Source organism: Heteronotia binoei, chromosome 8 (genome assembly GCF_032191835.1).
Source record: "Heteronotia binoei isolate CCM8104 ecotype False Entrance Well chromosome 8, APGP_CSIRO_Hbin_v1, whole genome shotgun sequence".
NCBI lineage: Eukaryota > Metazoa > Chordata > Lepidosauria > Squamata > Gekkonidae > Heteronotia > Heteronotia binoei.
Window position 1 is genome coordinate 48,799,280 of NC_083230.1, and position 23,595 is coordinate 48,822,874.

Consider the following 23,595-nt stretch of genomic DNA (forward strand, 5'->3'; position numbering starts at 1 on the left):
AGAATATCCAGTTTCAATTTCTGACATCTCCAAGTAAATATTTCAAGTAACTGACGTTGGGAAAGACTCTGTCTGACAGAGACCTTGTAAAATGACTGTAAAATCAGACTGTACTGAGGCAGATAGGCCAATGGGTTGACTCAGTATGAGATGACTTCATATGCAAGGTATTAAAAGTAGTTCAATTTTACCTGTCTTAGGGCAGATGATTCATTGACCACATTGGTTCTCTAGTCATACTGAAGTACATATGAATTATGTACCTTTGAATGTTTTCAGTAAAGCAAGTTTCATGCTGTGACATTCAATTTACATGACCTACTTATTCAGTTATTGAGAAAAGTTGGCTTAGAGGTAGTGACATTTCTGTATTTCCTGTTTTGTAGTGGTGTCTGCTACATGCTGGGCAATGGTTGCATTCATTCAAATCATGATTTGTAATGTTCCTGAGGCTTTCCTCTATCTATCTATCTATCTATCTATCTATCTATCTATCTATCTATCTATCTATCTATCTATCTATCTATCTATCTATCTATCTATCTATCTCCAATATCTTCTTCTTCTTAATCCAGGGGAAAGCCCTATGTTTATCTGGTTTAAAGGGGGAACTGCAATGTGGTTGTGAGTGGAGCACCTGTCTGGATGCTCCACCCATATGGAAAGGGGGCAAAACTAATCTGTGCTTTCAAAATGGTGAGGGAATCTACCCTGTCTTGGGCCATTCCTTCACCCCTTAGCCATTCAAATTGCTTTTTTGTTTTCCCTGCCAAGCTGCTTTAGGGTTCCCATTCTCCCACTGGGGGTGGGTTTCCTCCCAATTTCAGGGCCTCCAACCCAGTGCCATGGAACTGGCAAGTGGGAGACCCCCACCCCCAAAGAGCACCAGCACTCCTGATGTGCCCAGCATGACGATATCACCCAGAGATGATGTCATCACACCAGGTACATCATATGGTGAGTGCTCTAGCATTTTGGGGGGAATATTATGATAACCATAGAATTTTTCCCCAGATGATAGTGTCCCCTGCACAATGTACCCAGTACAATGATGTCATTTCCGGGTGACGTCATTGCTTTACATGCTGAGGATCCAGGAAAAGAGGACCAGTGTCCCCTGCCAGCAACCAGGTAAGACCTGGCAACCTTAAGTTACTCAGCATTACCATTGCTGAGTAAGGGAAGGGAAGGTGAAGGGAAAGGGTGGTTTCTGGGCCTTGAGGGTAGGGTTCTGACTTAGACTTGCCAATCCCCAGGTCCCAGCGGGGGTTCTTCCACTTTCCCAGGCTCCTTCCCACCCCCAGTCAGCTGGCCAGCGGGGGGAAGCTCCACCCCCAAAGCCACCATGTGATTTTTTTCCACTCCAGAGGCTCCAGTCTCCGATTGGAAAGGCTACCATGGGGTGTCTGTGTTACTTAGAAGAAGTTGACTGCAACTCGTGAGTAGAGAGGCCAATCCCTCACTTCAGAGTCGCCAGAAAACAGGGGCGGGGGAGAGGGGAGGAACGTCTGCTGAGCACTTCATTATTCCCTATGTGGAGATCGATTCTTATAAGGTATAATGGGAATTGATCTGGAGGTTTCGGGGGCTCTGGGGGAGCTGTTTTTTGAGGTAGAGGCACCATATTTTCAGTATTCGCAGGCATTGCTTTTATGTTATTCTTGGTGGAAGTTGTCATTCATTAAACTATTAAACTTTTAAAAGCTGATGTACATTAAACTATTAAACTTCAAAAAGCTGGTGTACAATGGGAATTTATGAGCAATCTAACCACATTGAGCCATCTTGCACTTTACATTATATTTCTTGGACTGGTTTTTATTCTAGGGAAGGACAAGATAAAAACAGAATTAATAAATAAATAAAAACAAGTTGCCTGAAGCTCAGCTTGGAAACCACTCTTTTATCTATTTATGTTTGTTTGGACAATAAAATATCTAAGGCAGTTAATTATCATAAAATGAAAATACAGTAAAACAACTGTGTACCAGGGGTCTCCAGTGTAGTACCTGTGGGTGTGCCAAGTGTTTTAAGTGGATAGGGCCAGCTGAGGTATTTGCCCAGCAAGGCTTCTGATTGGCCACTGGAGATCTGATTGGCTGTGGAGATTTTTTAAAATATTCCTTTGGCAGTAGCTTGCCATGACAGCACAAGCCTCTTCACTATATGACTGAAGGTAAACTGCAACAGCCATTTTGCAACTGGTTTACCTCCTGTGCAACCATTTTGTGGCAACATTGCACTGTGTCAGAATTCCAAAAGCACTTTCAGGCTCAAAAATGTTGGGGACTCCTCTATACAATCCCAATTCAGCCAAATAAAAGCAGCAATACAATAATTATATGAAAAGACCATATCAAAAGTAGTAATCATAGCAAAAAAATACAATAAAGAGCCCTAGTAAGACATCTTCAAAACATAGCAGGAATTAAAATACAAGAGACAGCTGCAATTAAAATATCTATATAAACTATTTGAGTTCTGAAAATGTGCTTAATGTTTCAGAAGGCAAAAGCAACAGATGCCTAATTTTCACCAATTTGATAAACCTGACTTGGCTGTACCACTTCAGGATGTAGGTGATGGCTTACATATCTAAAATTCCTTCCCCACAGAAATTTAGATGCCATGGAGAAAGGCATAACACATTATTAAACCATAAGTTATTAAAGATATTGAAGAACAAGCCTTGTTCAAGGGACATAACCTTGGTATCTCCAATCTCCAATCTCTGGGCATTCTTTCACCATACATGTAGATAGGAATAATCAGATAAAAATCATACAATTGGACTTGTCAAAGCTTTTTGACAAAGCCCTTTATCAATGACTCCTACAATGAGCTTAATGGTCATAGTATAAGAGAAAAGGTTATTTTATAGAAGACCAGGAATAGAAAGTAAACAGAATAGGAAGTAAACAGACATTCTTGCTGTTATGAAAATAGAAGAGACTGTGAAGAATCTGAAGTAGGTTTGATACAATTTAATTTAATCAAATCTTCTGGAATCAGGAACCTGAAAAACAAGTTTGTGGATGGCACTGAATTATTCAAGATGGTGAAATCACAGTAGACTTTATCCAAATTGTATGAATGGATATCAAAAAAGGAAATGATGGAGACTTCCAGGGGAGGAAAATGTCGAGCTGAGCTGCTTCTCATAATGGGAGCAGGCTGGAACTTCTGTTCAGGGTAGTGGAAGGCAAATTAATGCCTACTGCCTACTTTTCTCAGTCAGAGATTAGTCCAAGATATGCACAGGAAACTTTGAGGAGATTTACCTTGGCTAAAAGGGAGTCCCGGGGCAGGGCTCCTTTGAGGGGTCTCCGGGAAGAGTTGCATTTACATCATCTGCAGAAGTTTTCAGAGTCATTTATTTGACATAAGCTCGACAGAATCCTAACCTTCTTGGACATTGTAAACATCTAAAGCTACGCAAGACCGGTGGGAACTTGGATAATTGGAAGAGAAGGTACAGATTACTATCTTTCACTCCGGAACTATTTACAATTTAATGGAGTAAACTTAAAAAGTGGGAAATGAATATCTAGAAAGCTTGGAAGAAGAAGGGAGGAAGAGGTGAAATTTGGACTTTGTAAATATAAAGGACAGTGCTAAAAAGTGGAAAGGAATTTATTGTTTGGTCTACTTGCGGTTTTGAAAAAAGAGCACCATCGTCACAGACCTGCAGCATATTTAAGCAATAAAGGAAGTACGTCAAGTATCATGAGATCTCCTTACCAGTGTGAATGGGACTTCGTGGCAAATAAAGCAGGAAGTAGCGGATGGAAAACCTACTCTAGGAATACAGTACCATTGAGAAATTGCGGCGGCCATTGCTTGGAGGTCAAAATTAAAATAAGGTTTTTAAAGTGTTCGGGACATTAAAAATTGTTGGAATTAACTGAGAAGAGGACAAGAAGATAAGTACTATTGGACATATTATTTGTGTGAACCTTAGAAGTTTTTAAAAGGGAAAAAAATTGTAAAGAGCAGCAAAAAGTCGCGACCGCCATTTTGAAACATTTAAAATCATTAAAAATAAATATCTTGACTTTGGGAGCTTGGAGGACGGTGAAATTAGGCTTGTTATAAAAGGCAAGTCCTATTCTTTTGAAACTGATAGTTGAATTTGAAATTGGTGAGGTCCAAATTTTCACTATTTTTTAAATGTCAGAACACAAGCAACCCCGTACAAGGGCTACTTCATTAGAAAAAATGCAGGCCCAATTAGAAGCAATGGAGGTCAGAATTATGTGAGGTATGAGAGAGATGATAATTGAGTCGAAAAAAGAAATTATTGAAGAGATTAAAAAATATATGGAGGATCTAAGAAAGGAAACTGAGGAAACATCTAAGAAAGTGCAGGAGGTAGAAGGCAGAATGAAACTATATGAAAATAATTGTTGAAAATGCAAGAAAAAGTGACAATCCATGACTGCAAATTGATGGAGACTCAGATATGTCTGAGAGGAGTACCTGAAAAGGAGGATGGTGATCTAAAAGAATATATAATAAAAATAATTACAGAATTTTTAGAGGAAGAACCTGAAGAGACTAAAAACATATATGACTATATAGAGAGAGTGAACTCACTTTATGCCAAGAAAAATAACCTACCAAGAGATGTTGTTATAAGATTTATGACAAAGGAAATGGTGGGAAGGATCATGAATAAAAACTTTGAAAAGACATTGATAGTGGGAGGCAGTAGAGTAAGAATCATGAAGGAGCTGCCAAGGCAAGTGATAAATGATAGAAGAACATATAAAAAATTGACAGAAAAATTAAGAGATAATGGAATAAGATTTAGATGCATAATACCTGAAGGTCTGAGCTTCGAACTTCAGGGGAAAAGAATCACAATTACAAATGCACAGGAAATGCGTAGATTTTATAAAGAAAATAAAGAATTTGCATCATGATGGATTACAAATTACTGTCTTGGAATGTAAATGGATTAAATGGATTAAAAAAGGAGGGCAACATTTCATTGGATTAAGAAACAAAACTGTAATATAATTTGTTTACAAGAAGTGCACATTAAACAAAAGGATTATAAATTTTTATGGAATAAACAATTGGGGTTAGAATTTTTTTCATTGGCTGAACAGAAGAAAAGGGGAGTGATTTTTTATATTAAACAAGAATTGGGACCAAAATAAGTGTTTAAAGATAAAGATGGGAGATTTGTAGCAGTAGAAACAATATTAAATGGAAAGAAAACATTGTTATTGGGACTGTATGCGCCTAATGGTGCAAAGGATGCTTTTTTAAAAGACATTATACAACATGAGGTTCCGCTGCCTGCACCACATGGGCAGCCGATGCAGCATGCAGCCCCTGCCTGTGGCTAAGCTGGTGACCGTCTGCGTCATGCTGCACATCATCACCCGGCAATGCCTGCCGGCCCCCCCAGGACCTTCCCCTCCCAGACCCTGGGTTGCTGATGTGGGAGAATGTGGAGGCGGCGGCACGGGTCGCCACCCAGCAGGACTTTGGGGGACACTTGAATCGGGAGCATGTGTGAGCTCACATCTGGGCCACTCGGCGTGCGGGCAAGGCACCCAGGGAGGAGAGCATGCCGTGAATGCAGCCTCTCACACGCCCAGGGCCACCAGGGGGACCCCGTGCGCTCCCATGTATGCTGCTGCTTCTTGGGCACTTCAATCTATTGTTAAACAAGAATTGTCAGGACCCCTCTCGGGATCCCTTCAAAAATGCATGCACTTGTTGGAAAAGGCATGGGGAAGACGACGAAATGGCAGGCAGAGCTGAAGTCCTGTGGGAAGACACAAAAAACAATGACAAGGTAGAAAAACATAGGGAGGGGACCCGGGAACCCCAATGCAATGCCGGGAGCACCTCGGCAGGGTTCCCGCAAGCCTTGGCAGTTGGATTTTTAGGCAGGGCACCACGGCAGGCATTCTGTGAGGTGTGAGTGGCCACAGACTCGACTCCCAGTTGAGACTGGCCCTCGATGGCTGGTAGCCACCAGGGATGATAGCTGCCACTCACACCTCCCCACGTGCTCCCTGGGTTGAGCAGGCGCACCTTCAAATTCGTAGGTGTCCCTCATTTCCATATCCAGAAGCCCCCACAGCGGCCTGCACCACCCCCTGCTTGTGGCCCCTGTGTGACCCCACCGAGGCTGCTCTGAAAGGGGGCTGGGAGGAGCCGATCATGCCGACACTCTCAACCAGGACCAACCCCGCCCCTGGCATGTATTGGCTATAAGTCGCCTCAGCACACAGCAGAGGCGGCTTGGCTTAGCGAGCTAATGCCCCATCTCATAATGCTGGGACTGTGGGTTCAAGTCTGCCCTGCGGCAGGAATGCTGACATGGTCAGCTTCCCTCTTTATTGAGTCTGCCATCCAGCTGACATTAGTTTTGGTCGGCCAAGTCCCCTCCCTGGGTCGACCCCCCTTTTCTGTGGGCACCCACCCCAAGCATGGCACCCGACAGCTGAATCACAGACCCAGATGGCGTGGACAAATGGTGTGACCCCGGACAAGTGTTTGTCTCGTTGCCTATCAGCCCCCGTCCTTCACTGATATTGCCCACTGCAGTTCCCACACATCCGCACTAAGTGGGTGCCCTGAGAGACCCCCCGGCCACAGAGCCACGCCCCTGGGACAGCCACGAGCAGAGTGCGCGGGGGATACAGGGGGTCGGGGCGAGGTGGAAAAACTGAAATACACGTAAGACGAGATGGGTGCGCTGGGCTAAGTTTATTTATCTGCTAGCAGGGAGACCAAGTTCACGCGCGGAGGTTCCTGGCTCCCGCAGTCCGAGATGCCATTGGTGGAGGATGCTCCAACAGCTGCAGGGGCCGGGCAGCTGTGCTCCGGTGACCACAGAGGCTGATGTGCAGCACACACACCTGAAAGACAAAGAGACGAGGGGGTGCCTCGCTGGTTGCAGGCATAGAACTCCAACCCTCGGCAAGCCTGCAGCGAGCAGGGCAAGTGTCCCAGATGCCTCCGGTGGAGCCATCTCACACATTTCCAGGTGTTTTGCATCACGGGCCAGCTGCATCGCATACGAGCCCGCAATCAAAGCAGCTGCAGTGGGGGCCAGCGTGAGCGCCAGGACCTGCCCTAGATGGCAAGTCGGAGACTGGGCTCGGGAAAGCCACAACATGTGTCGCACCCCCTCGCTCCAGCACGGGGATGGCCGAGACACGGGGTGTGGGGGATGGCAGCGGGATGTGCGGCCAGGGCCACACGCACATGTGTGGGGGTCTGCAGCCCGCCCAGAGCTGCAACCACGCTGGCCGGTCTTGGGGGCTGGGGGCCACGAAGACTCCGAGCTGGACTTACCCATCCATAAGGGGGGCTCTGAGAGCGAGACCTGTTAGGAAGCACAAATGGTTAAGCAGACAGCCCAGAATTAACTCACCTCCCCCAAGTCCATCATCTATAATTTAAGTAACATCCTTCTATGTGCCATTCCCGCTAACAAGTGCACCCCTCCTCGTGCTAAATCTGCAGGGTGCGGACCTCTGGAGCAGAGTGTCGTGCCATGCACCCTGCCCTCACTGGGGAGTTGTGCGTGGCCGGAGTTGGAACCTTTGTAGGGAGGGTGCGGGAGGGGGGCCATGGCCAGCCCACAGCAGGATGGTATTGGTGGGCCGATAACATGGCTCCCAAAAGGGTTTCTGCACTGCCACGCCAGCACCACCACGGTGTGCTTCCTGCTTCTACTACTGCCTATGGGGTACGCTGGCATTTTCCGTGGCGCAGGTTTGTGCCTGGGGGGGGGGGCATTCCCGCACCGAAAGCTCTGTGGGAGCCAACCAGCAGCGACCACGCCACTGGGTTGACCCCCTCCTACGCCGATGTGCTTCCCTATGCCTCTGCTGTGCCCCCAGTACAGTGCGGTAGCACTTTGCCATCAGGCCATGGCAGTGGCATGCTGCGGTGGCAGGAGAGTGGTGCACGCCACATTTCCGCCAGTGCAGGGGAAGATCCACTGGCGTAAGTCTGCAGACCGCCGGCATAGTGGTAAGTCCGCTTCCACAGTGCTTTCGGCCCTCCCCCACCCAGATTGTTCTGACAGTCTCCTTTACCTTCCCCACACACACAACAGACACACTATTAGGAAGGTGGGGCTAAGAGATCTCTTACAGCAGCTGCCCTTTCAAGGACAACTCCTATGAGAGCTATGGCTGACCCAAGGCCAATCCAGCAGCTGCAAGTGGATGAGTGGTTCTCCCAGATAAGAGTCTATGCGCTTAACCACTACACCAAACTGGCTCTCTAGCATAATTTAGCATAACTCCTTAGCATATGCTGCCCCCTCACCATCCAAAAGCAACCCAACGCAAGAAAGGAAAGCCCTGAGCGAGTGAGGTCTTCTTGGGCAGGCCTCAGTCACACAGCACTCTCTTGGGTCGCACCCCCCCCACACACACACATCAGCCAAAAGCAACCCAATGCAAGAAAGGAGAGCTCCAGGCAAACGAGGCCCACTTGGGCTGGTTAGAGATCCAGCCAGCCCAAGCAGACCTTGCTCACCTGCTATGATTGGTGCTGGAACCTGCATACCATCCATGGTAACAGTAGGGTTTCCCAGAACAAACTGGCCAGTATCCAAGACTTGACATGATCTGCATATCCGAAAATGAATTTATTGTGATCTTCCTATTCCAGCCAATCACCACATCTATAAATCCACCAGTGCTGTCCACTGTTTCATGTAACAGAAATGAGCAGTATTGCTTGCACTTGGCATATTCCCTGAATCTGAATGTAGGTGCCATTGACTGCACCAATGCAGTTTGCGAAACCAAGCTTAGCAAATCCATCTGCAAACTGTTGGAAAAGCAGAGATGGAAGTAGGTGAGAGTAGTACACCACTGTTGGGACAATGTGAGCACACCTGGTCAGAGAAGGATTGCCATCTGTAGGGTGGGCTGCAAATGGTACAATCAACATGAAACTTTGTTTTATTCCCTGATCTCCCCTCCACCCACCCACCCACACTTACATCACCAAGAATTTCCCCATCAGAAGTTGGCAACTAAAGGTCCATGGAATGCTCAGCAGGAGATAAAGTTCCCTTTCCCAAATGCCCCCCTCCCTACCCACATTCTGAGATCATAAGATGCAATACAATTTATGGAACATTGCAGCGCATAATAGAAACAAAGAACCAAGGCACATTTGGCCCCAATCCCTATATCATTGCATCTTATGGATGAGCTGAAACATTGGCATGCTAAGGAGGATCACTGAAAAAAGGGGGTGAGAAATGACCAAAAAACTCAGGCCGTTTTCGCACTAGCGTTTACTCCGGCGTAGCACCCCATTTACCTCCGGATCTTTTCCTGGTTTTCCCACCTGTTGCTCCGGCGCTGCGGTTTGCTCCGGCGCTGCAGGGTTTTCACGCCGGAGTATCTAGATCCACCTCCTTCCGGAGTTTTTGAAAACCTCCGGATCCACTCCGGATCCACTCTGCGGAGTTTTCTGTGGGAAATCCATCCACGCCGGATCGACTGCTGTGTGGGTGGCACCCTCTCCCTTTCCGTCCTCCCACCCCATCCACCCCCTTGGCCAATCATCAGCCTTTCGCGGTGCTTCCCCAAAGTGCTGGCACGGCCATTTTTTTTTTTTTAACTTCACAGTTTTGCGTAATAGCGATATTTCGAAATTAACAAATAGAAAAAAAAACCCCTCCTGGAATAGCCTCAATTGCCACTTCAATTGGTTTCATTAGATTTTTTTAATTATTATTATTGACTTTAGTTGCGTCATTTCGCTGTTGCGTTATCTCGATAATGCGAAAACAAGGCCATTCCAGCAGCTGCAAGTGGAAGAGTGGGGAATCCAACCCGGTTCTCCCAGATAACAGTCTGCACACTTAACCACTGCACCAAACTGGCTCGCCTGGGCTGGAAGAATTTCTTGCGGGCCATGGCTTCTCCAGCAGTGAGTCCAGGTGGAGCTGTCTTTCTCCAGTGGGTCAGTTCCCTGCCGCCTGTTTTGCGAGATTTCTCTTGCTTCGCCTCTTCCTTGCGGCCGGGAGAGGCGGGTGCCAACTGCCCTTTCCCTTTTGCGCATAAAGCACCAGCTCTCTGGCACACACAAACGCGCCCACACGCGGTCCGCGTGCAAAGAGGGGAAATAAATACTAAAGCATCATCTCCAAAGGCTGCCAGGAAAAAAAGAGAAAAAAGCCCTCTTTTCCCCCCTGACTGGCTGCAGACTGTGCTTGTCAGGGGAAAGCAATGCTTCGGAAACCTCAGGCATATGGTAATAGGAATGGCTTTTTTGGTGTGTGTGGGGGGGGTCTGGCGGGGGCGGCGAGGGGAGGAGGAAGCGGAGCGTCAGCAGCGCGGTCAAGGCGAGGGCAGAAGTTCAGGCAATTGGTGGTTTTTGAAAGTGTGTTTGTTCTGGATGCGGGTGCGGATTCCTCCTGCAAGACAGGGCGGCCGTAGCCAGTTTCGCTGCCAAAGAGGGTGAGGGGGGCTGGGGTGTGTGAGCAAGGGCAGAACAGCTCGGCCTCTGATGCCCGCAGGAGGCTGCGGGGGGGGGGGTGAGGGGTGCAATCTGCAGAGACCGGGGGCGCTGCAAGAGAGGGGAGGGGAAGGCGCAGGAATCTGCTGCAGCCAATCCATAAGCAGCAGCAGCACACGTGATGCGGTTTGTCCACGAAAAGAAGGGGAGGGAACAGCTCGATGTTACGTTAGTACGTTAGTACGTCCTTACGCAACCAGACTTGCGCTTTAAAAAAAAATGATTGACAGGGCATCGAACTCAAGTCGATGCCAGTGGGAAAACGATTTGAGCCGGGGCTTCAGGGAAGGCGACTCCGCAAAGAGTCACTAGTGGGAAAACGAAAAAAATGATCCGGACATAATTGCGCCGCGGAATAAGGAGAGCAAACGCTAAGTGCGAAAACGACCTCACTGTCCCAACTGAATCTCCAAGGCACACCTTCTCTGAGAGAAGGTCCAACTCCAGTGCCAAATACACCTTGGTAACAATCCCAGCAGTAGTGGACAGCCCAACTCCAAACAGTTCTTGCACTTTGCTATAGCAGTTCTTGCCAGTCAGAAATCAAATTGTTATTGCCATACACTTGTCCACCAGGATTAGCTTCCTCAGTTGGGTAGTGTCTCACTGGTGGCAAGGGCGCAAAGATATTCTTATTAAAAGTAATGTGTAAGTTTTCCAATGTGGTGTAGTGGTTAAGAGCAGCAGTCAGTTTCGTGTAATGGTTAAGAGTGGTGGACTCTAGAGAACTGGGTTTGATTCCCCACGGCACCTGATGAGAACCCTAAGACAATCACAGTTCTCTTAGAGCTGTTCTCTCAAGAGCAATTCTCAAAGAGCTCTCTCAGCCCCACCAGCCCCACCTACCTAGCTGTTGTGGGGAGAGGAAGGGAAGGAAATTGTAAGAAACTCTGAGACTCCAAGTGACTTTCCAGCCACTGTTCACTGGACAATGCAAAAACAACAAATCAACTTCACAAATACCTCCCTACCCCTACATAAATCCCCAGTGACCTCTTCTCCATGCCCAGAAGATAGCAAAAACCGCCAGGACCCCTTGCCAAGTGGGCCTGGAGAAAAAATGCTGACAGACCCCAAAGTGGCAATCAGCATTTTCTGGGCATGTAAGAAAATGATACAAGAACTAAGCACTCATGCAACCCTTCCTGCCCTCCTCATGATCTGCCTAATTCACAGAATCAGCATTGCTGTCAGATGGCCATCTAACCTCTGTTTAAAACCCTCCAAAGCAGGAGAGCCCATCACCTCCTGAGGAAGCCCATTCCACTGAGGAACTGCTCTGTCAGGTACTTCCTAATGTTGAGCCGAAACCTCTTTTTTTTAATTTCAACCCATTGGTTCTGGTCCTACATTCTGGGGCCACCTTACTCTGTATGACAGTCCTTCAAGTACTTGAAAATGGCAATCATATCATCTCTGAGTCTTCTCTTCTCCAGGCTAAACATACCCAACTCCTTAAATCTTTCCTCATAGGATTTGGTCTCCAGACCCTTCACCATCTTTGTTGCCCTCCTCTGGATACATTCCAGCTTGTCTATATCTTTCTTAAATTGTGCCTCAGGATTTTCTGAAAAAAATCATGCATGCCAGTTTTCTTCACAAAAGGTTGTATCTACTGTGCATGTTTCTTTGAACAAACTCCAGTTCTACAATTGGTGGTATCAGTTGCCTCCACTCCTTCCATACATCTTCCAGCTAGTATAAGATAAATGGGTCAACAGAGCTATTTCATTGGGGACCCTGCAGCAGGGAGGCCACAGAATAACAAAATGTCCACCGCCTCAGTTGAATGCCTGGTAGAAGAGCTATCTTACAGGCCCTGCAGAACTGCAACAATTCCTGCAGGGCCTTAATATTCATTGAGAGTTTGTTCCACCTGGTAGAGGCCAGGACAGAGAATACTCTGGCCTGGGTTGAGGCTGTGGACTTCTTTTGGGCCAGGGATTACCAGCAGATGTTGATCCATGAAGCGTAACGCTCTCTGGGGTGGGGGGGAGGTATATAGGAAGAGGTGGTCTCACAGATATGTTGGTCCCAGGCCATTCAGGGCTTTGAAGGTCACAACCAAAACCTTGAACCAGATCTGGTACGCAACTGGTAATCAGTGCAGCTAGCAGAGCACTGGTTGCATGTGTGTCCATATAGGCGCTGCAGCATGCAGGCACCCTGCAGCATTCTACACCAGTTGGAGTTTCCAGTGTGACAGGATTTCTTTGAGTTGGCCCTCTTTATGATTTTGCCTGCAGTTGTGAACTTGGCCACCAGAGATCTGAGTCTTTCAGCACCTTAAAGCAGTGGTCCCCAACCTTTTTTGCACTGGGGACTGGCACCAGGGTCAGCTGACCCACCACGGCCCCAGGGCTGGCAGGGTTGGTGCACTGAATCCCCCCCCCCCTGCAGCACCATGCAGCCTCACCACCCAGCCCCCCTCCCCTCACGGCACTGCACTGTGCAGCCTCATCGCCCCACCCCCCCGGTGCCATGCAGCCTCGCCACCCTGCCCCCCTCGTGGCGCCTCCTGCATCCTCCGTTTTTATTATTTTAAGGTCAGGAAAGGGGCGGTGAAGCACTGCCTTCCCTGACTCTTTAAAAGCCGACACCCCCCCCCAATCTGCTGGGGAAACCGCAGTGGCAGGTGACCCACTGAAGAAGTGGTGCTGCCCTTGCCTCCTCTTCACTTCCTTCCTGGGCAGGAAGGAAGTGGGGAGGAGGCAAGGGCAGCGCCGCTTCTTCAGCGGGTCACCCGCCGCCGCTGCAGCGGTTTCCCCAGCAGATTGGCAGGGGAGGGGGTGTCAGCCTTTAAAGAGCCGGGGAAGGCAGCGCTTCACCACCCATTCCCGGCCTTAAAATTGTAAAAGTGGAGGATGCAGGAGGTGCCATGAGGGGAGAGCGGGGTGGCGAGGCTGCCTGGCACCGCGGGGCGGGGGCGGCCAGGCTTCGCTGCCCCGTTGCAAACAGGCCATGGACCGGTACTGATCTGTGGCCCAGGGGTTGGGGACCCCTGCCTTAAAGCATCTATATTTGCTCTCAGTATTAGTGGGAAATTAGGTTAGTATGTGAAAGTTCATGAGCTGCCCCTCCAGGCAGGAATCGTCATACTGGGTATGATCCTTATATAGTATTGCAGGAAGCAGCCATTTATAAAGACGCAGAAAGTACGTTAAAGGTAGAAGGAAACTGAGGGCCATCTGGGCTCTGATTGTTTTGATTTGGCTGTGAAATTGTTTACATTAAGGTGCAGCTGTGGACCCAATACTATCTGATAAGAGATGGTTCAAGCCTTTATAAGCCCTGCACTTTTGAGCAAAAGGGGCTGACTGCATGATAGGCAGGGACCTCTTTACCAGTTCAGTCAAGAAATTAACAAACCTTGTTATTTCTATTTGGGGCCTCAAACATAGTCAAAACATGCTCTAACTTAGAATATAGAGCATAACTCTGCTAGAGACTTGGGACTTAGATTTTAAATGGGAAAATGTAGACCAATAGGGTAAAGTCCCTGTTGCTGTTGGGACTTAGATTTTTCAATATGCTCTCTGCTTTATTGTAGAACTATGCTTTATGCTTGACTGAATTCTGTGTAATTGTTTTCTTAATTTTAAGTTTTCTTAATTCTGTTTTCTCAGTTCTTGTTTTCTTGATTCTAAGTTTATCTAACTGTTTTGCTTTTCTATCCATATATTTTAAGCCTTCTGTTTGGAGTATAACTTAAGGGTGATAAAAGCTTATTCATTCATCTTTATGAGTTTCTGAAAACTATAGGTTGTTTGGGTTATCCAGTTGCTTTGCCTTTCTGTCTATATGTTTAAGCCTTCTGTCAAAAGGAGAAACTTGGAGTCTAATAAACTGTTTTGCTTTTCTAAACTGGGAGTCTAATAAAGTTTATCTATGAGGTCTTAAAACTTATTAGTGATTATGTATTAGCCTTCTGATAACTGCATGTTGTTTTGGTACTGCAGGTTTTGGGTTTGTGCTGTTGGGGGTACAAAAATAAATTCCCCCAACATCCAGATCAGATTCAAGGGCAAGCCCACATAGAGCGAATTGAAGTAATCTAGTCTAGAAGTGACCGTTGCATGGATCACTATGGCCGGATCCTGGACAGATAGGTAGGGAACCAGTTGTTTCGCCAGCCATAGATAGCAGAAGTGGCTACTGCAATGGCTTGGGCCTTCATAGATAATGAGGCATCCAGGATCACCTAAAGGCTCTGGGCCCTTGGCGCTGGCCACAAAAGTGTCCCGCCAATGGTTGGGAGCTTTATTCCTGTACCTATTCCACCCCAAGCCAGACATAGGACCTCAGATGGATTTAGTTTCAGTTGCCTCTGTTGCAACCACTCCATCACGGCCTCAAGCACACAGCCAATATTTTCCAGGGCAGGGTCTGGGTGGTCGTCCATCAATTACTAGAGTATGAAAAATGTCTCTGTTGCCTGAAGCATGTGGGAGGGCTTAAGGCATCACTGACCCATAGCAGAATTTGCCTTTAAAAACAGAGGCCAGCAACATCGAGCTATCAGTTCTTAGCAACTGTAATGAATATATTGTTTACCCACACACATTCCTGTATGAAATATAACCTTGAAGTTATTCTCAATCTTTGTGATGAATGACTTTAACCCATCAACACTAGTTTCTATTGTTAAAGTTACAAAGTATTTTAAACAATTTGGTGCTTGTTTCCTGAATTAAAGTAGAATTAATTAAATTAATTAAAATTCCTTTTAGATTGAAACACAACTTGATCTTTATTTTGTTTAAAAACATACAAAAACTGGATCTTTTTTCTCATACAAATCTAACGTTTTTATATTTTTATTTAGAGAATTTATAGGGACTTTAAAGGGAAAAAAACTAAATCCCATCACTTCTTCACACACTATAAAATATTCTCAAACAGTAAACTGGAACTGATAATAGAAGAATCTTGTCCAGATAACACTTCACTCTCCAGTTCTTAAATACCCGAGTTTTAAAGACAGAGAGTGGTGACGTTAATAGTACATCATGATATATTTAATGATCTTACCATCAACATGGCTATTTTTGACAACAGGGATTACATGTATAAAACTCAGTTATCTTGACAGAGAAACACATCTGTGATTTAAACATATCTGTCATTCTCTACAACTGTGTTTCTATTTTTCTGTGATATATGGAAGAGCGCTTGGATTTGAAGTGCTTAAGAACATTCCGTACCTCATTACACCAAAATTATGTAGACATACCCAGCTGTGATCTATTGAGATGTAAATTGGCTGTAATTTTTTACTTGATAAGTATAATGCATGTAACTAAGAACTCTGAAATGCTAGAAAAGGACAGAAGTCCTGGAACTGAACGAAACAGCCAATCAAGTTGCTATTACATGAGGTCATGACAGTAACACTTGTGAATATAGTTTACTTGGTAATTTTAGACTACAAATAGGATTAGTTTGACATCTCCCCTAGAGGGAGTAACAGACAAAATATAAATCCCATTATTATTGGGGTCTGAGCAACCAAGGGTAGGTGAAGAATGTTTTAGTGTCATCCACGAAATCACAACTAATTGGTCAGTAGGGCTGAATGAGTGCCAAGGCTGCCCTGGAGTAGAAGGTTAGTGCTGATAGGTTCAGTGTAAGGAATGTGAAATGTATATATAAATGTCCTGGGAAAGGTTTTGGGCACAGTGAGTGCCAAGAGAACAGTTGCAATAATCCTGGGCAGATCAAGAGCATAACAAAGGCTGCAGATTACTTAGACCTATCTCAGCCTTATTTTATAAATTACCACTCCACTAAGTGTGCTGTAGCTATTTGTGATACTACATAAGATGAAATCATGTGCACCTTGACTTCACTGCCATTTAAAACAGGCACTGAGTCCATCTGAAATCCCATACAAATTGCCATGGAATAGAAATATGTTGTATTGCAGCTGAAGAACAACGTAGTGAGGTAGAGTTCAGTTCAACAGTTTCTGTCTTCTCATATCATATCTAATACAAATGAAATTTTCCACCAAGTTGTATTAAAATTTCCAAGTAAAAACAATTTCCAGATATGTCAGAACACATCACATCTTGCCCCAGAAGTTCTCTTTTCTCCTTTGAGCTCTTTCTAGAACTTGAGATGCCAGGGAACTGGAAGCAGCTGATCGAGCAGAGAGTTGGGACAATCTGTCATCATCTGTAAACACATCAACAGATACACAACATATTATTTTCTACATCAAGTTAGGGGATAGTTAAGAGATTAAATGGATTTTGAAAAAAGTTTTATGTTGGGTTTAAGAAATATTCAAGACAACATGCACAGCATGTCTTTTGGGCAATTCATTAACTATGTGGTAAAAAAAGATGATCATTTGGGTTTTTAAGAATCAGTCTTAAAACTAGAGGCCTAAGTGCAGAGCCCACCCAAGTATAATGTTATGCTTTTGATTAAGGATGCACAAGTCAAACCACTTCAAGGGCCTGCATACAATATCTTTAAATTTAAAAGATATACATAACCCCATATGCACAAGCAGGTGAAACTACATGGGATTTTATAGTATAGAAGGCAACTGATTCCAATAAAATTAAACCTGAGCTCTGAGGTACAATCTTCTGCAACAGTGCAAAGCAATTTAGGGTTCAGATCTTTATTTATATATTGCCTTCAGAAAAAGACAGGGCACAAGCCTTTAAAATGCTCAGCATATCACTTTCTATAATTACTAGGGGCGTGCACTCGGTATATCTTAAGCCAAATAAACACACAAAAAATACCTTATTGGTATGGAGGGGGTATTTATTCAGCCGAATACAGATTAGATAATCTGATTCAGCTACCAAAATAGCCTGTTCTATTCTTGAATATGACTGGAATGCATGAGCAGGAAGGAAATTTGAAAAACCAATTAAAAGCAAATATAATGCAATGATATCTAAACAGAGAAAAATACCTTCATCATAATAGTTTCTCTCTTGGAGAGGCAACTGCAGCCAGATCTTTTTTGGACTTGTCACATTTCCTAAAAGAAACAGCATGTACATATGTTACATTTCAACAATCCATACTATATGGCAGGAGTGGCCAACGGTAGCTCTCCAGATGTTTTTTTGCCTACAACTCCCATCAGCCCCAGCCAGCATGGCCAATGGCTGGGGCTGATGGGAGTTGTAGGCAAAAAAAATCTGGAGAGCTACCGTTGGCCACCCCTGCTATATGGTGCTGCAGTCAGGGTCCATAAGATAAATGAGACTATAGATCAGCCAATAATAGAATTTTTATGTCAGAAATCAAAAATTGTGGTTGGTACTGGACTTTGATTGGAGCTCAGTCAGCATTCTGTCGAAGCTAGAGTCTGGATATTGGCATTTAATTTTGAAACTTAAAATAATATTTTTCTGAGGACAAGAGCTTATTACATTATATGAAACTAGGAATAAGACCTGCTGTGGAGGAAAATACAAGCTCTAAAAAGATGTTCTGGGTGAGGGCCCCTCCACCTCTGCTGTCTTCCTACCCACCTAACCAAGTGAAGGCTTTACTCCCGTCTCTTGGTGTCTTCCCACCCACTGACCCCCCAACTTTCCACCCACCCCCAATCACCTCTTCCTGTCAACTACCACCACATCCTTGGAACTCCATTACTCCCCCCACACATGATTTTCACTCACCCTTCACCCTGCCATCTGGAGAGCAGCTGTAATTCTGAGTGATCTCCAGCTGTCACCTGAAGATTGGCAAAAATTGTTCCCCAGGAGGAAATGGTTGGTTTGGAGGGTGGAGTCTATGGCATTGTACCTGAAGTCCCATCCCTCCTCAAGCCTCTCCTTCTTCAGACTCCACCCCTCAAATCTCCAGGAATTTACCAAGCTGGAATTAGCAACCCTATCTCCTTCCCAGCCAACCATCAAACTACCCTTATCTACTCCTCTGACTTCAGCTTTCCATCTCCTCCCTCCTCTACCTAAGCAGTTGAAATCATTTCCTCTCCTCCTTTTGATCTGCACAACAACCCTGTGAAGTAGGTTCGGCTGAAAATCTGTGACTGGTCCAAAATCATCCAGCCAACTTCTTTGGTCTGGTAGACCCTAATCTGAAGTGCTAACTGCTGCATCACACTGACTGTCCTAGGGGGCCGCTGCTCCCTCAAAGGCCAAAATAGACCTGGAAAGGGCCTCCTCCAGTGTTTCCTCTAAGCTGAGTTAGCATGAGCTAGCTCCCAGATTTTTAGCCTCCAACTCACACATTTTTGTCTTAGCTCAGGAAGGATGACCACAGAGCACAATAATTTATGCAGTAGCTCACAACTTTAATGCCAGTAGCTCACAAATTTTTGCTCACAAGACTCTGCAGCTTAGAGGGAAAAATGGCCTCCTCCCCCTGCTTTTTTGCAGACAGAACCAAGCTTGCAATACTATGGTTGCCTAGCAACAGCCACTGACGGAAAAATAAAGGACCCGGAGGGACAGGTCAATAGGATGCAAATGCAGCTTCCCCAGACTTGCTGCCCTGACAGCAACAGCAACCTCTTCAGGCAGCCAAGGCCTCCTCTGGATGGCTGCTTTACTGCCACCTGAAAAGAGACAGGTGTTCTTTTTGGCCAGGGAAGACATGGCCAGGTCAGCAGTGGGTGGGGGAGAGAAGGGGACCCAGCCAATGGGACATAAGTACAGTTGAGAGGTAGTTGATGGGTGGATGGGTGAGGAGGTGAGCATCATGGGCCAATGGGAGAGTCAGAAAGCTCCAATACACCTGGGCTTTTATATGTATAGGATCAGATAACTCCTCTAGTTCATAGAATCAAGCTATAGCAGAAAAATTGAATATTTTTGGGTGTCTAGAGAACGTAGTTTTGGCATTAGGATGGCCTTTAACCCATAAGACTATTAAGCAACTGACTATGGAGATTGTTAATAATAATACCATCTGCCAAGCTAGACGTGTTTGTTCTTCTCTCCATATGGATTTCCCACCACTCTTCACAATGCCAAAATATCCGTTTAGTCTCACAATTTCAAAGTATAGCTGAGCAATTACGATCACAAGATTAAATTTGTTATCATCTGCAATTTCTGAAGGATGTATGTTAGGGGTACCATTCTCAGATAGATACTGCAGTTGTGGTTTAGGCAAGATAGAAACTGTGACCCATGTTCTGTTTGAATATCCATGGTGTAATGAGGCTAGAGAAAAACTGATAAAACTCCTTACACAACAGTGGAATTATTCTCCTCCAGATATTTTAGTTACTAAATTTTAATAGATTTAATAGATTAAAAAACATTCTTTCTTCAGCTAAAGGACATGAGAACTTGGGTAGCCTGTAGTAGGACATCCTTCTTTATATGGCATGCCCTTGTTCTCTCTGGATTGAATTCTTCCTTTTTCCCTCTTATTACCAACTGGGTCTGACAAATACTACTCAAGACCCGTAGATCAGAGGAATAGAGTAAGAAAGACAGAAAACATAAGTCTAATCTATTATCAGGAAAGTAATTTGGAAATTCACTTTAAATATTTAATAGTCAACAGTAAATAGACAATTTTGATCTCAACAGAGCCTACCTTATCAGATCACAGTAAAATGAGCATATTAGCTTGTTTTAAAATGTTTTAAAAAATCTATAGGGTGCCATCTGAATTTTATGAATTTTATAATTTTAACTAATTTGTATTCATTTTATATATTTTAACTACGTTGTACATCGCCCAGAGTCCAGGGTGTGCCAGGATGTGTCAATCTTCATCATCATCATCATGCTGCTGTAGCTGTCCAATAAGGAATAAATTAATCATAAACATTAAGTTTTGACACTATTTAAAACATTTGTATGCTGCCTTTCTGCCCAATTAGGACCATGAAGGCAGCAAACAATTTAAAAGGCACTGCAAACAATACAGATAATAAATCAGCAAATTAAAAGACAAACAAGGCTCAGTTATGGTACACCAAATGAAGCAGAAATGTCTCCCTCTGGTAAAAGACAATGATCAAGAGGGACAGATGAATCATCCTGGGGAGGGGATTTGATCATTTTGGTGCCACAATCAAGAAGGCCCTTTCTCAGGTTGCTACTAGTCTTAGATGATGGAGGGCACCCAAAGCAGGGCCCCTGAAGATTATCATAATGGTTGGATAGCTTCATATACCTTCATTCCAGTCCCCAACTCAATAGACAATTTCTGCATGTTGAAGTAAGTTAACTAAAACCCTACCCAAGTTGCATTAACTTCTATTATGCACTCACAAAAAGGAGAGAAAGAGGAGCCACTAATGTAGCCTTGCTTCAGTTAGAACATTAACAGTGCTATACAGAGTCAAAGCCCATAGAAATCACTCTGCAAATGACTGCACTGCTATTGCTGCTGTTATAAGAAGTAAAAAAAATTAAATTAACTTCAAGTGAAAGGTATGCCTGTCTAAAGAAAAACAAGCAAAGACAACCAACCATTATGTTGAAACTCTGAATCCCTGAGAGTTCCTTGAATTCGCCGTGATGGGCTCCAATAGGATGAGGCAGAGTACTTTGTTGGCTTTAATGCAGGAACTATAGGAGTATATTCTGAACACACTGTAGTTGGAGAGGTTCTTACACCAGAAAGATCTAGTCCAAGATACTGATCTTTCCGTAGCGGTAAAAGATCCTGAGTTTTCAGTCCAGCAGCTGAAGCAGGAGGTGGCAGTGTAACTTCATTCTAAGATGCAAAGGAAAAGGTGTCATGTTGTTTATTCAAACACCACTATCACAGCACTGTTGATAGGAAATAAAATTCAGTATCTTAGTAGTTGCATAGACTTATCTCCCAATAGTTGGTTCTATATCTGATTCTTCTGTACTATGCATACTTCTATTTTTAATGAAGGTCACATTACCATGGTCTCTTCCTCAAAAATACTGTGGATCTTTAACAAAAACTGTAACCAGAAACATTCCTTCCTTTTGTACCTTCTGGAGGTTTTTTTAGACATATTATCCCCCATAAGTCCAGGTTTGAAAGCAGCCCATGGTAACATAGATAAACTCTAGAAATTTTTCATGCAGTCAGGTGCAAAAACTGATATTGCTACTTTCAAATATTTTGGATCCCAGACAACGTGGAATGAACCTTGTATGCCCCCCATGCCATCCTCCCAAATACTGCATAAATCAGCAAGGAATGGTGACATCACATTACACAATTGCTGTACTACCCATATGGAGAAATGAACAGTATCACTCACATAGCCCACCCCCTAATCCCAGTTATCTGAGTAGTTACACAAATTCTAATAAATTAACCAAAGTTGCATAGCTATTACAAATATCAAGCTATTACAAATACAGTTCTCAGCTCTACTCCTATAAGTTTCTGGTTTGACAAAAATTACAACTCCTTGAATCTCTGTTAAACTCAGTAAAATTAGCTGTTTTTCCTGTCTGTATTTTAAAAAATGTATGATTTGTTGTGAGTGTTCATAAAAAAGAAACCTGTCACTTTTTATAGATAATTTTCACAGGTCTGCCAGAGTTTACTCTACTAGATTTTCTTTTTGTGTCTTCTCTTGATACCTGATTTACTGAAGAACCCTCCTTTATCTGTACCAAAGGCGATGGCTTCACTTTAGGAGGAGATACTAAAACAGCACCTCCTAAAAGGGGGGAGGGGAAAAGAATATGTTAACATTCATGTTAATGCTAATTCTCCAGGAAATGCATACATTCATGTTCTTTTATTAGTAAGGTTTTTTTAACTATTAAGTTTTTACCAGTAACAGGTGTGGTAAGATCATGATGAGTTCTTTGGGCTCCACCGAGAAGTCTTAGCTGTGGTGTGGAAACTCTGCCACCCTTTCTTGAAGATGATGAAGAACAATCTGACCTATCACCTGAGGGACTCACAAATGAGACATTCCCTCTGAAAAATACAAACATATAACCTCTGTTAGGCCATAGCATACAAAATTGTACATACTGAAAAATAATTATGATTTATTGGCAATCATAACCAGTTACTGAAACTAGAAGCCTATTCTTGGCTGTTTCTACAATAAAATGAAGCCAAACAGCCAAAAACACACAGCCAAAAGTAATCTGAATGGGACAGAAACAAAACAACAGATGTCACATGAATCTATTGAAAATGTACACAATTCTGTCTTGAACACTGTGAGATTTTGTCCCACACAAAACTATTTCAGGGAGATTATCTGAATTTCGCACCTCTAGTAGACAGAACCATTAAGATGACATCCAGCCAAAATTATTGTCAATTTGTAGCCATTATTATTTGGTTCTAAAGTAATCTAAACAGCTTCCTCTTCCTGTTCATGCTTCTTTTAGTCCCTTTTCTTAGGAGAAAAGTCGGCTATAAAAGTTATTGATAAAGAACTAAGAGTCATTATTACCATCTGGTAATATCAGTTACCTGCCTGTCTTCTCTTTACTAAAAAGCAACCTATATTGGTACCATCTACAAATCAGTCACTATGCACCTACATGTATATGCTAGGGGTCTGCCCTGTTAATTTTCCTATTTGTAATTTTTAGACACCTGGAAAGAGGTGGTTTGAAAATAATCACAAATGTCTGTCTTTGTAATGTTGATGGTGGACAGACCCATATTTAATTATTCCTATATTCCAAAGCCATGTGTTTTCAGACATTTTCCACTTTATTCTGTACTAGTTACAAAGACTATTGAGGGGAAGTGCTACAGAAAACGATTTTTAGAATGGCTCATGGCAGTTCTGATTTTTAATGCAATAAAACATAAAATAATCTCAATAAAAGTGAATCCATCAGATCATGTGGGCAGATTCTCCAAACAGTGTCGCTAACATCTCCATACAGAATGACTAACAGTGACACACAGTTTCTGAACAAATAATTCTCTGAATTTTTTCCTATATCTAAATAGAAACACATGAATTCTTAAATAACCACCAGTTTACTAATTGTAAACTGACCTGGGAGAAAATACTAACCCCACCTAATTAAGATAACTGATTAGATTTCCCAATCACTTCAGTAGAAGCTGAACTAGCCTGCTAAAATGGCTTTGCAGTATGCTTGAGAAAATGGAACTTGTTATACTTGGGAGATGGAGTAG

The 23,595-nt window shown here is 44.0% G+C and overlaps 1 protein-coding gene across 1 annotated transcript in view; it reads right to left on the reverse strand.

Annotated features, from left to right (window-relative positions):
• Nucleotides 1-15,245: 15,245 nt before the first annotated feature.
• The window catches only part of MDM1 (Mdm1 nuclear protein), a 42,724-nt gene continuing 34,374 nt past the window's right edge, over nucleotides 15,246-23,595 (reverse strand). Inside the window, exons 11-15 of the mRNA XM_060245018.1 lie at nucleotides 22,253-22,401; nucleotides 22,020-22,135; nucleotides 20,955-21,201; nucleotides 17,459-17,527; nucleotides 15,246-16,698 (exon numbers count right to left, since the gene is read on the reverse strand). Coding sequence (XP_060101001.1) covers nucleotides 16,586-16,698; nucleotides 17,459-17,527; nucleotides 20,955-21,201; nucleotides 22,020-22,135; nucleotides 22,253-22,401 — 694 coding nt within the window. The 3' untranslated portion in view covers nucleotides 15,246-16,585. The remainder of the gene's footprint in view (nucleotides 16,699-17,458; nucleotides 17,528-20,954; nucleotides 21,202-22,019; nucleotides 22,136-22,252; nucleotides 22,402-23,595) is intronic.